General features: G+C 42.1%; 1 protein-coding gene across 2 annotated transcripts; it reads right to left on the bottom strand.

The window, feature by feature from the left end:
• Positions 1 to 51: 51 nt before the first annotated feature.
• On the bottom strand, positions 52 to 6153 carry LOC112113136 (protein transport protein Sec61 subunit gamma). Of its 2 annotated transcripts, none has more exons than XM_024209321.1 (4): positions 6047 to 6153; positions 2804 to 2903; positions 1866 to 1968; positions 52 to 198 (listed from the first exon to the last, which is right to left on the bottom strand). In XM_024209321.1, exons 2-4 carry the CDS (start codon positions 2895 to 2897, stop codon positions 189 to 191), a joined length of 207 nt encoding a protein of 68 aa, XP_024065089.1. In that variant the 5' UTR covers positions 2898 to 2903; positions 6047 to 6153; the 3' UTR covers positions 52 to 188. The 2 variants fall into 2 exon arrangements, with proteins under 2 accessions (XP_024065089.1, XP_024065090.1); XM_024209322.2 differs by lacking the exon at positions 6047 to 6153 and adding an exon at positions 5339 to 5438.
• Between the last annotated feature and the right edge of the window lie 8209 nt (positions 6154 to 14362).

Below are 14362 nucleotides of genomic sequence, written 5' to 3'. Positions count from 1 at the left end.
GAGTTTTCAAAGAGTCAGTAAAACAAAATGAGACTAACTGAGATGTCAAGCTTGTTTTAAATCTTAACCTGGTTTATAGCAGTAAGTAAACAAGATACAGATTTATGGAATATTAGTAAACAAACCCCCACCCCACACCCATTGTCCATCACTCCAAACTTCAGGTAACAGATCTTCTTGATGAATGTTCAGCCACCACTGTAGAACAAGAGAGTTTGATCAGTTTCAAGTAAGACCGATATCTTAAGTTACATCATCCCATTCTAACTGGAACTAAGTCCCCACTATGCCTTAAAAACAGCACAGACGTTACACAGTTCCTTAGTCTCATCTTTGCTCGGAGAGAGTTTTCTTAATTTGAGGATTATGCCACTCTTGCTCCCAAAGGGGCAGTAAACAGATGTCAAAGGATTACAGGCGCCCTCTTTTCTTTGATTAGATGGGAGAGGTCCTGAAACTTTTGTTGTAATATGCATCCCTACTAGGGAAATGGTTGAGAACAACTTTGCCAAAACGACTGCTTTTTTTAACCAATTAAGAAGTCTTAACTGAAGTGTTTGAAACCTTCAATATCAGTGATTTTTGTAGTGCTACTTACCAGATTGATTTAAGCTTCAATGTTCATATGCAAAAGCTTAATACACAAATTGTGGTATATTGTACAAAAGTTATGTAAAATTGGAAACACTGCTTTACTTTTAATAAAGGTATTTTTAGTACTATTATTTATTAGCTCTGTTGGGTGATTTCTTCCAATACAATCTCAAGACATTAACTTCTCAAAACTATATGCCTCATTTATACTACATTCTCTGCAAGTGTTCAAGCCACTTGGTGAAATTTCTAATTAAAAATTAAGTGGAAAGTTAAAAATGCAAAATCCAAACAAACTACTGTACTGCCTAAACATGCGGCAAGTATTTACTCCTGGGGGAATTCTGCATATTGATATTGTTTTATTTTGACAAATAAAGCACTCCAGTTTCAATTAGTTTGGTAATTTATTTCAAAATACCTGTCAACAACACATACAACGACTAAAAAGATTCTCCCAGGAGTTAAAGAAACCCTCTGACGACCCAGTTCCCATTGAGAAGTGTTGGAGGGGGCTGTGTGGGGTCCCCAGATCCCACACACCTGAACTCCCCTCCCCACAAGCCCAGACAGCCACACACCCCTTCTCCCAGAGCCCAGCTGCATGCACCACCAATTTCTTTACTGTCCCGCCAGGGGACATGGTGTGGTGCGACCCTGCTCTTCCTCACCCTTTGCCAGAGCTGGGTCTCCCAGGCCCTCTCCTGTCCCCAGGAGAATGAGGCTCAAGCTGGGCAGCCACAATGTGCAGCCTCTATCCCCACTGGGCTGGGCACACCACTCACTGTAAGCTGTACTCTGCTGAGTCCAGCAGCCCCTAGTGGCAGCCAGCAGCTCTGCAGCCCAGTTCCACAGGGGAAACATGGAATTCTGCATTGCACAGTGGTACAGAATTCCCCAGGAGTATTTAAATGTTCAACATTTAGCTTCTAAACATCTTGGGCCATCTTCTCTCATCTACAAGTGCAATGAATAGCACTAAAATTTTGCAGTATATTACTTAGTAAACAAAAGATGAAGCACTAATATCTGAGAGCAAAACTGATTTACTGAAAACTCCTGAATGTTTGCAAGATATAGATGAAGTTGCTGAAGTGCTCACTATACTGTACTATAGTGATAGGGGCCACATAAGTACTTGGATAAATGAATACCAAAGCGGCCTTATGATTATGTTCATTGAAATACTAAGTTTAGTTATCAATACAACTCTGAACACTTTGTTATTCATGTTCTGATACTGGCATTACCATTTTATCAGATTTACTTACACAATGATGTTGTTGATAGGGATATGGATCAATTTCACAAAGAAACCAATAAATCCCATTATCGCAAAACCTATTGCTGTTGCCATGGCAATCTTCTGGAATTCTGCAATTTAAGAAATTATAGGTTTTAGTCCTGTAAATTTAAACCTACCACTTAAAATGCAGTAGATTAGGTTACTACAATGACCATGGAGAGATTTGTGCCTTTGAAAGTTTCTCCCAATGTTAAGATAAAAGGCACTTTAGAAGTGCCTTTTAGATGGTAAATGCCCAGAGACAAAGACACCGTTATTTCATTCCTAAAAATAACCCAAGTTTTAGAAATACTAGGTTTCCAGGGATTAATACTTGCAGGATTACAAAATACAGAATCACACATTACTTAAAAGTTCAAGTTAGCTTATCTGGCTTTAAGTCACTGACAATATTGTAAACAAAGTACTAAATCATTCAATTTCCAAAAGAAAACAAGCAAAATCAAGTTAGTGACACTGGACAAGATTAATTTGATCAGACTAAACATCAGGATGTGAAGTGTCCATAGAAGCCATTATCAAAAGGATTCTGAAATTAAGCAATTTACATTTCAGAACACTTCAGCTGTGTAGACTGCTTCAGAAACTCACTACCATACTGCTATCACAAGTGACTTCAGCAAGATGTATACCAGAAAAAACAAACAAAAAAAACTTTCAAATTGGTTGTTATACACAGAATGAAGTCTATCTCCTGATTTGTCAGACTGCAAAACAGGTTGTTTGCTACACAAGTGCAAAACTAAGAATCAGTCAACATGATAGACATGATGTTGCCTATAAACACATGAACTTCCTGTTCTTTGTGTTTCAGACAATATCATAAGTTAGAAAATTAAAGTGTAATGAGCATTTGGCCCTAGGGTTTTTTCCCCCTTTAATCTTCCTTCTTGCATACTTTACCTTTTCTGTCTGGCTTAGTGCATCTTTTAACAAGCCTGATGGAATCTTTTACAAATTGACGGCTGGGTTCAACAAATTGCATTACTTGATCCATGACTGCCTGCAAGAGTAAGTGTCACATTTTAATACATAGATTGTTTCAAGAATCATTTTGAAAAATCATTTCACATCTTACATAAAGAGGCAAATCCTCCCTTTGCCCTTCTGCTGGTCTTATTTAATGTACATTAAATACTGAATGTGAAAATGTTAACACTTTAATCACACAATGTCAGGATTCTAGGTTTTTTTAAGTCTACAAAGCTGTTAAAAATCCATATTTTGTTGCAATGTATTTTGTATCCAGAAGATGGAGGCAGTCAAGTAATCAATCTAAAGAACCATGAACTTTGACTTCCAATTTTTACATCCTCTTCGAGTCTTATTGATGCTCCCATTCTCCTGCATAGTGTTCCTCTATTTTGTCTCCATTATTCCTTCTATAGTTACCAGTTTATACATTCTGAATCTAACTGGCTTACTGATATACTATCACTTTAGAGTTTTCATCTATAAGTTGACTGAACACACTTCCAGGAGGTGTGTTTGTTGTTCTGGTTGTAGTTAAAACAAACCAACAGTAAACATTTAAGTGAAGGTGTCATGATCTAAATTAGGGCTGTCGCACGATTAAAAAAGTAATCGTGCAATTAATCACGCTGTTAAACGATAGAATACCAGTTATTTAATATTTTTTGATGTTTTCTACATTTTCAAATATATTGATTTCAATTACAACACAGAATGCAAAGTGTAAAGTGCTCACTTTATATTTATTTTTTATTACAAGTATCTGCACTAACAAAACAGTATTTTTCAATTCACCTAATACAAGTACTGTAGTGCAATCTCTATCATGAAAGTTGAACTTACAAATATAGAATTATGTACAAAAAAATAACTGCATTCAAAAATAAAACAATGTAAAACTTTAGAGCCTACAAGTCCACATGTAGCCAGCGTCACAAGATATTTACGTGCCAGATGCGCTAAAGATTCATATGTCCCTTCATGCTTCAACCACCATTCCAGAGGACATGCGTCCATGCTGATGACAGGTTCTGCTCGATTACTGTCCAAAGCAGAGCAGACTGACGCATGTTCATTTTCATCATCATGAGTCAGATGCCACCAGCAGATGGTTTATTTTCTTTTTTGGTGGTTCAGGTTCTGTAGATTCCGCAGTGGAGTGCTGCTCTTTTAAGACTTCTGAAAGCATGTTCCACACCTCATCCCTCTCAGATTTTGATGGCACTTCAGCTTCTTAAACCTTGGGTCAAGTACTGTAGCTATTTTTAGAAATCTCACATTGGTATCTTTCTTTGCATTTTGTTAAATCTGCTGTGAAAACCTTCTTAAAAAGAACATGTGCTGGGTCATCATCCGAGACTACTATAACATGAAATTTGGGTAAAACAGAACAGGAGACATACAATTCTCCCCCAAGGAGTTCAGTCGCAAATTTAATTAATGCTTTTTTTTTTTTTTTAAACGAGCATCATCAGCATAGAAGCATGTCCTCTGGAATGGTGGCCAAAGCATGAAGGGGCATATGAATGTTTAGCATATCTGGCATGTAAATACCTTGCAATGCCGGCTACAAAAGTGCCATGCAAATGCCTGTTCTCACTTTCAGGTGACATTGTAAACAAGAAGCAGGAGGCAGTATCCCCTGTAAATGTAAACAAACTTCTTTGTCTTAGCAATTGGCTGAACAAGAAGTAGGACTGGGTGGACTTGTAGGTTCTAAAGTTTTACATTGTTTTGTTTTTGAGTGCAGTTATGTAACAAAAAAAAAATCTACATTTGTAAGTTACACTTTCACAATAAAGAGATTGCACTAAGTACTTATGAGGTGAATTGAAAAATACTATTTCTTTTTATCATTTTTACAGTACAAATATTTGTAATCAAAAAGTGAGCACGGTACACTTTGTATTCTGTGTTGTATTAGAAATCAATATATTTGAAAAAATCCAAAAATATTTAATAAATTTCAATTTGTATTCTATTGTTTAACAGTGCTATTAATTGCAATTACTTTTTTTAATCGTGATTAATTTTTCTGAGTTAATCACATGAGTTAACTGCAATTAATCAACAGCCCTAATCTAAACCCTAGATAGCAAAGGAGGTTTTTGTACCTACAAAGGGCAAGATCCAACTGCCATGTGATACCTTTCAAATATCTTCAAATTATCAGTTAAAACCTATTCCTTTTCAAAATTTTAACTTGCTAGAGGGGTGCAATGAATTACAAATCTACTACAGGTTTTACAGTTTTGTTTGCAAATCTCCTTGAATGAAATACAAATCAGAAGTTTCCTTAGTAAGGCAAACCATCCTACAATAGCGGGGGTCGGGCAGTTTGGCGACATACTGCTGTCAGCTGCCATTATTAAGCATGTAGAGACCTGAAACTACTGCCCTTTTCCTTGTGGAATTAGATCGCCCAACATTTGATATATTCACACTAGCTTTTATTATTTGTATTACCACACCACCTAGGAGCCGTAGTCAGGGAGCAGGACCCTGCTGTGATTCACTGCTGGGTTCTCCCTGAAGAAGAGGGATGACTCCTCAAGCTGGGGGGAGAGGGGGGGGAGAGTGGGGGGGGTGGGGGGGGGGGGGGGGGGGGGGGGGCTGGTTTATGGCCAGGATATTGTGGACCAGCCATAACCAAAGCTTTCGCCGGACTCACGTTCCCTTTTCCCTTGACACTCATGCCACTTACGGAGTGTAGCAGCCTCCACCCCCTCGGGCCCGGGTAGGGTGACCAGACGTCCCGATTTTATGGGGACAGTCCCGATTGTTGGGTCTTTTTCTTATATAGGCTCCTATTACCCCCACCCCCGTCCTGATTTTTCACACTTGCTGTCTGGTCACCCTAGGCCCGGGGGGGCAGGGGAGATGGGTTTGCTGCGTGCGGGCTCCAGGCCGGCCCCAGCCCTCGGACACTAGCTCAGCGAACCCCGGGCCGCAGCGAGGCTCGCCAGCCCGTTACAGCCCCAGCGCAGAGGCGGACCCGGGGGGCTGGGGGAAGAGCTACCGGGGGGAGCCGGCGGCGAGAGCCCAGCGCGCTGCCCCGGGGCCTGGCGGGGGCCCCGCACGGACAGCGGCGGCGCTCGGCCGCCTTCGCTCCCCGAGGGCCCCGCCCAAGAAGCGCCGCCCCCTCCCCACCGGAGGCGCCGCTACCGCTCTCACCTGAGGCTCCGGGACCGAACGAACCGCTCGCGCTAAGGACACGTAGCAACTGCACAAGTCACGGCGAGGAACCGGAAGGAGAAACTGCGCCGGAACTTCCGCCACCGGCGCTACGCCCCCCCTCTGCAGGCCATAATCGCCTGATCCCGGCCGGGATGATGGCAGGCCCGGCCCCTCGCTGACGCATGCGCTGTGAGGCGATGCGGCAGGCTACGCCTACTCCCTTGCGGGCGGGGTTGAGGACGGGTGTTGCAAGCTGCGCGTGCGCAAGTGGAGAGCGTTACGTACTTAAGAAGGGAAGGGGGGTGGAACGCTGAGGTGGACACGTCACGTACATTTCTCTCTGCTGTGTGTAGGTTTCAATGCGGTCCAGCCCCCTGCTCTGTAGTGCCCCGCTCCCCAATGGGTCCCTGTCGTGGGAGGGGACTTGGGGGTGGTAACCGCTCCCGCGCTCGTTTTTACTGAGCGGTTACATTGCCATAATGGAGCGGCCCATAGCAGTAGCAGCACTGTAGTGAGCCACTGTGTTAATTGTATTGCTGGAGGAACTGTGAGCCCCGTTCAGATATGAGGATCCCTCCACTGTGCAAGGTGCTGTACAAACGCAGAACAAAGAGATGGGCTCTGCTTCCTTCTCTGCATAGGGATCTAATGCACCTCTTGCAGGCATTACCCAGCTGGGAAGCCTCTGGGCTAGAGTTTCCCAGGGTGGTCTTTCCCAACAGAGAATACAGTGGAGGGGGGTCATATAGGCAGCGCAGCATTGTGTAGGGGGGAATGGGTAGGCAGCCAGTGGGACAGTGGCTGTTATTTTCCTTGTTTTGATGTGTAAGGGATTTCTGCTGTTTTCAAATAAAATGCAAACCCAGGGGCACCACTTTTTTGATTTGTTGGGCAAGAGGAAAATCCCATGCCCTAGTAGAGCTCAAATGTTCACATCTGGGTACCTGAACTTAGGCTTCAAAATTTGTATTAGGCACCTACACAAAAATGGACAGAATTTTCAAAAGTGCTGAGCGTCCCCAGCTTCTATTGGCTTCAGTGTGATTTTGGGGGAGAGGTGTGGGGTGCTCAGCATTGCTAAAATAAGACCTCTTTTATTCAGCTGTCCAAATATGTATTTAAGAGCCTAACTTCAGACACCTAGGAGACAAAAGCCCAGAGGTAAGTCAAACACATGGTGACCTGGGAGAAGGGTTAGACTCTTGGGGGAAGCATGGGCAATTATAGCAGGGACAAAGGGGAGACGAGGAAACATAGCGGGGAAATGAAATCATTATCTTACGTGTGTATACTAAAGCAAGACATATGGGGAATAAACAGGAAGAACTAGAAGTACTAGTGAATAAACACAACTATGACATAGCTGGCATCACAGAGACTTGGTGGGATAACACACAACTGGAATATTGGTGTAGAAAGGTACAGCTTGCTGAGGAAGGACAGGCAGGGAAAACAGGGAAGAGTTGATGGCTTGAATATCAAAGATGTATTCACTTGGACTGAGGTTGAGATGGAAATAGGATACAAATGTGTTGAAAGTCTCTGGGTAAAAAAAGGGGTAAAAAACAAGGGTGATGTCCTGCAAGTTCTTAAAATGCATTAGAGACCATTTTTTATTTCAGAAGGTGGAGAAAGCTACTAGGGGAGAGGCTGTTTTAGATTTGATTTTGACAAATAGGGAGGAACTGGATGAGGATTTAAAAGTGGAAGGCAGCTGAGGTGAAAGTGAGCATGAAATGACAGAGTTCATGATTCTAAGGAATGGTAGGAGGGAAAACAGTAGAATAAAGATAATGGATTTCAAGAAGGCAGATTTTAGCAAACTCAGGGAGTTGGTAGGTACGATCCCATGGGAAGCAAGACTAAGGGGAAAAACAGTTCAAGAGAGCAGTTTTTCAGAGACGTTATTAAAGGCACAAGAGCAAACTATCCCATTGCATAAGAGAGATAGGAAGTACTGTATAGCAAAAAACCATCTTGGCTTAACCAGGAGATCTTCAATGATCTGAAACTCAAAAGAGTCCTACAAAAAGTGGAAACTAAGTCAAATCATGAAGGATGAATACAAACATCCTGGAATATAAACAGCACAAGCATGTAGGGACAAAATTAGAAGGGCCAAAGCACAAAATGAAATTAAACTAGCTAGAGACAAAGGGGAACAAGAAAACATCCTACAAATACATTAGAAGCAGGAGGAAGGACAAGGACAAGGAAGTCCTATTACTCAATGATGGGGGAAAGACAATAACAGAAAATGTGGAAATGGAAGAAGTGCTAAATGACTTTTTTGTTTCAGTTTTCACCAAGAAGGTTAGTAGTAATCGGACATGTTAACATACTGAACGCCAGTGAAAATGTGTAGGATCTGAGGCTAAAATCGGGAAAGAACAAATTAAAAATTACATTAGACAAATTGGATGTCTTCAAGTTGGCAGCACCTGATGAAATGCATCCTAGAATACTCAAGGAGCTGTCTGAGGAGATATGAGCCATTAGCGATAATCGTTGAAAACTCATGGAAGACGGGAGAGATTCCAGAGGACTGGAAGAGGGCAAATATAGTGCTAATCTATAAAAAAATGGGAATAAGGGCAACCTGGGGAATTACAGATCAGTCAGCTTAATTTCAGTGCCCGAAAAGATAATGGAACAAATAATCAATCAATTTGCAAATACCTAGAAGATAATAAGGTGATAAGTAACAGTCAACATGGATTTGTCAAGATCATGTCAGGCCAACCTGTTACAGGATGTTGTGTAGTAACAGACTAGATGGGCTCATAACAGTTTTAATTTAGTTGTTTAGCAGGACCCCCGCCCCTATAGACAGGATCTTTTATCCCTCAAGCATCTATCATCTGGTGTCGCTTAAAATAAAATAGGGAGGTAATGATAAGGGTGCAAAGCAGGTAAGTAGTTTATTGAAGGTAAGATACAGTAATGGGAGAGGGGGAAGCAATGTATATAAAACAGAACAAACTGAATATATAAGAGCTCCGTGATTTATATCCCAAGGTAGGCTTGAAGACCCCACCAATTACCTTAACAGACTACAGGCCTATGAATAACGATTAATGTTACTTTCAGATGGATGACACCGAGACACAAAACGGACGGCGTGTCAACTCAGTCTGCCTCAGCTTCAGCAGGATGGATCCGGACCTTCTACTGTGATGTTGGAATCTCACAGGAGGAACTCAGATCAGATATGATGTTACTCAGGTAAACTCTGACTCCTTGGAGATGTTGATCTTGCCTCTCGAAGACGACGCAGATAGAATGGACACAGGCTGCACTGGGTTTCTATATATCCTTCTGTCTCTGGGCAGATTAGTTTAGGGTCAGGTAGTACTTTCTCACCTTTTGGGTTGCTAGGTAGATTAAGTCTGTGCGGCAACCAGTCAGGCAATTATGCCTCAGAAAGGGTGCCAAACTAATGGGGAGGGGGGGGAAAGGACACAAATATGGAGTTCCAGCTACAACTTACAAAATTCAAGATGGCGATTTCAATAAAATCACAAAATAACATATACAAACAGTTCTAATAGTACATAAAACAGATACAGCTTACAATCCTAATAGCTTTCTTTGACAGAGTAACAAGCCTTGTGGATGGGGGAAGCGGTAGATGTGGTATATCTTGACTTTAGTACGGCATTTGCCCTCTGAGGATTGGACAAGAAGCAATGGGTTTAAATTGCAGCAAGGGAGGTTTAGGTTGGACATTAGGAAAAACGTCCTAACTGTCAGGGTAGTTAAGCACTGGAATAATTTCCTAAGGTGGTTGTGGATCTCCATCCTTTGAGGTTTTTTAAGAACAAGTTAGATAAACACCTATCAGGAATGGTCTAGTAACTAGACTCTAGTTATTACTTAGTCCTGCCTGAAGTGCAGGGGACTGGACTGGATGACCTGTCGAGGTCCCTTCCAGTCTTACACTTCTATGATTCATAAGTATTGCCAACCCCAGACATTCAAAATTCAGTAATTGGGACTACCAAAATCATTAGACTAGCTAAAAATTCATGAGATTTTAAGAAAACAATATGGGAACCTTTTCTTTTTGCCTTCTGGTTTTTGAGCTTTAGAGAACTGTGCTCACTTTTCTACTTTCCATCCTTTTCCTCCCTTCATTCCACAAAAACATGCTCTCTCCACCGCTCTTCCTTAACCCCCTGTGCTTTCCTACAGTCTTGTTTCACCACTGCACTGATGCAGGGGAGATGGAAGAAGTACAGAGGACAGCAGACAGGTTGGTAGCTAGGTGCATGTGATGATGGTGTGGCTAAGTTGTCTATAAGCTTGCCCCTCAGAACACTGCCCGGAGTCAGATGGTGTTTAGTGTCTGAGGGCTGGTCTACACTGCCGCGGTAGTTCGGCGGCTGGGGATCGAACTTCCTGGTTCGATTTATCGCGTCTGGTCTGGACGCAATAAATCAAACCAGGAAGTGATCCCCGTCGACTGCGGTACTCCAGCTCAACGAGAGGAGTACCGCGGAGTCGACGGGGAGCCTGCCTGCCGCGTGTGGACCGCGTCTGAACCGCGGTAAGTTCGAAGTAAGGTATGTCAAATTCAGCTACGTTATTCACGTAGCTGAATTTGCGTACCTTACTTCGACTTGGGGGGTAAGTGTAGACCAAGCCTAACTCCCTGTGGGCAAAGAGGGGTCACTCAAAGTCTCATCTGGATGAGGGAGATCACAGAGAGCTTTGGGGAGGAATTGTCCTTGAGGTGCATATTTTTTCAGTCTTTATGCTGGAAATTTGCACTGAGAAAGTTGTCCAGAGTTGGGGGGGGGATTGGGGGGCGTTTGTAAACTTAGATAAAATACTGTTTTTGTAAAACCAGTCAGGCCCTGGGAAGTGGGTCATTCTTGATTTTCAGGGACATGTAGCCACACTACTCAAGAAGCCATTTAGTTTCAGAGTAAGAGTGGATGGCATGCTTGTAACAGAGGAACAAAATGGTGTTTGCAATCCGTGTTCATGCCTTGAATAAATCTGTTTTCGAAGTCTTTGATTTTACCCTTGAACATCTGAAATCATTATGTGCAATTATGGGTTATACCATGTCACCTTCTAAAATCAAGGTCCTAAATTCTTACAGGGCAGAATAGATGAATAGTGATTTGCTGCAAGTCACTTAACTTCTTTAATTTCTGTAAAATGGAAATGATAAAACCTATGATAGTGATGTATGGATGGAAAGCACATAAAGCTGTTAAGGGTTCTGAATACTTATTATCTTTGTTTCTGCACTCTCAGCTTTGTAGAATACCGTCTCTTTGGTATTGAGAAGTGCCATAAATTCAGACCTGGATCCTGCAACTTGCTCAGTGCATTCTCTTGGAAGTGCATTCACCTCCCATTGATTCAGTGTTGTGGGTTCTCCGCACCTCAGAGTGGGAGGTCTCAAGTTTGTATTACAAAGACCATTTTGGTTTGGAAAACATTTTTGGTCTGGCACAATAATTTAGTTTTATTTTATGTGGACTTATCTTGTGAAATTTTATATGCCTAGCTCACTGATTCACTCTTTTATATGTTTGATTCTGCTGTTGTTTCACAGCCTAGAATACTATGACTGAAACATATTATAAAATTAAATGTATTATTGGCCAGCTGTATTTCTTTTTCTTTGTTCAAATTACCTGTATAGACAGAAAAAACAAAAATCTTAAATACCTCACCCCAGTTACCTAGGTCTCCATGCTAAATTTCTATACCATGCCTTATGTGGGGCAAGAGCTATTGAGGAGCTGACTCAGGAAAGCAGCTGTATTTAGGAAGGGCACATAAGCACCTGCTTATGGCCCCTTTAAATTAATGAGGCTTATGCATGTACATAACTTTAAGTGCTTAATGCCCTTCATGAATAGGGATTCTTTCCTGAATCAGGACCCTTGTGTGGAATGCAGCAATCTGCCTTTTGAATGGGGTAGATCTCTGTTAGCTTGCACAGGCTATCTATTCAGGGCCAGGTCAGGGGAAGCAATGCGGTCCAGTGGACAGAGCACTAGATTTGGAGTTAGAAAGTCTGGATTCTCTATGTGTGCACCAAGTGCTCTCTCTCCTCCTTCCATCCACTTTCATGAATATTTCCAGTGACAGTCCCTTCCTTCCTTGTCCTTGACCAGTTATTCCATGAATTAGGCTTTAAGGTCTTCAGGGCAAGGATCTTATCTGTTCATATATTTATAAAGAGCCAGCTACAAACCTTACAGCGGGTTTGAAAAATTCTACCTGCCCTGGATGACCACTTTTTTGTGACTAAAATATTACTACTCCACCTCAACCTCTCTTCATTTTACTTGTCGTCATGATGGGGATAGGCAAGTAAGTTTTTTGCCTGTACTTATAAATTTTCATGAGTTTTACAAGGCTGAATTTGTGGCAGTAGATAAGTAATAAATAATAACTCTCAGCAGAGAGAAACATTTATTATCCTATAGTGTAATATGCTAATGTAGATTTGGTTCTGGATATTCATTGTTTATAAGCGGCAGCCCTGTCTTATATTTTGTGTCTCTTCATACATTTTTAGGATGAGAAAATGCTTGAGTATTTTTATTTTAGCTTTCTTTTGGCAGTGTCTGTTTCTCGCTGGGTCTTTGAATCCCTGCCTTATTTTAATTAATGGTATTTTAGGCTTTTGTGCAGAACTCATCTATATGGTGATGGGTATTATGTTTAAAAAAAAAAAACACAAGAGAATAAACCTACACCTCTTACCCTCCTGCCCTCCAGCCCCTTCCCTTCAGCATCTCCTCTCCCTACACTTGTCTTTTTGTTTAGCTAATCTCCACCTAACTAAACTCCACCAGAAACAAATCATGGAACTAACATTTGCCACCATTATGTTGTTTTCTAGGCTTGTATGTTATATGCCTTTCCCCTATCCATTATCCCTATCTTGTCTGTTTAGATAGTAAGCTCTTTGTGGCAGGGACTGGTTGCTATTCTGTGTTTGTGGCTAGCAGAATAGTGCCCCATTCTTGGTTGGTTCCTAGGTATTACAGAAATAAACATTATTATTATTATTAATAATAAATAGAACGGTGTGGTTCTGCCATCTTGTATATTTTTGGCAATGCTTTTAAAGCGTCAAAGAGACTGCATTTGAAAGCAAATATCTCAACACCATGTTTAATATATTTGACTACATATAGAGCTTTGATGGGGCTAGAATAGGTCTTGCAAAGATGTTATAAAATGTAGGGAGTTAAACCCATGTACACAACAACTATAATACTTAGCAGTGTCCTTTAAAAGAGAGTTGAGGGTTTTTTTTGAGAAGGCAGGAGTGGGTGAGTACAGTTGAACGGGGCAGATTGTTAGAACTGAAAAGCGAAGCAGTCAAATTATCCATAGTATGAGCTGTAGCACAAACTTCCCATTGCTGCTCCACTGATTTGCCTCATCCTTGATTGGGATCAAAGGGTAATCAGTTTTCACTGCCATCCAGGCCTGGTGTTCTATGCTGAAACTTGTAGCAAGGATGACACTGTCAGCTGAGATGGTTTTTAGATGTGGGCACTTATCCACTAGACTAAGACCACAAAACTCATTTAACACAGGCTACCAGACAGATATCAAATTATCAGTGTTTTGATCCGTGCGATACTTGGTGGTGTAACTGTTAACACTTTTTTCATGGATTGCACCTTTAAATCTCTAAGGCCTCTGCTGTCAGCAGAGACAGGTAGATATTTTGTGTTCAGTTAGTTCAGACTGTCACAGAGGAGACACCAGGCTGGTAGCAAGGGGGAGGCAATAGAGGGCATCTCCCCATCCCCTCCTCACTGCTTTTCCTGCTGCCCCTTGGGTACTTAGCAGACTCGTGTAAGCCAGGAGAGATTTGAATATCCTCTTTCTCCCCAGCTGCAGCTTGTCAAGGGCTGCCTGCTGCATCCCAGGGGCTGGAAGGGAAGAGAAAGAGCAGCTCTTTCCTGTTCACAGGGGAATTAGGTTAGGTATTCCACTCACTCTCCTGAATCCCTACTACAGGATAGCTGCCCTCCCTTGCAGGTATCCAGTGCAGCCCACAGGATGCTACTGAGAATCACTTAGCCTGGAAAAAAGACAGCAGATAAATTGTAGAAGGCAAAGTGTGAATTTGCTGGAGTAGGGGCCGAGGCACAGTCTAAAATGGCTGGATGTGTGTGTATGTGGGAAGGCACACGCTCGTTTTACCAAGAGAGACACAGGTTTTGTTGCTTGGGCAACCTGAGAGGGACGAGAGACGGGATCAATTGACTGAGGGAGGAAGGGGGAGGCGGAGGACCAGTAAATTGCATGGCTTCATGGGGA

Source organism: Terrapene carolina, unplaced genomic scaffold (assembly GCF_002925995.2).
Source record: "Terrapene carolina triunguis isolate 2854851 unplaced genomic scaffold, T_m_triunguis-2.0 Scaffold179, whole genome shotgun sequence".
In the NCBI taxonomy this organism is placed as follows: Eukaryota; Metazoa; Chordata; order Testudines; family Emydidae; genus Terrapene; species Terrapene triunguis.
This window is presented reverse-complemented; position numbering and strand designations above follow the sequence as displayed.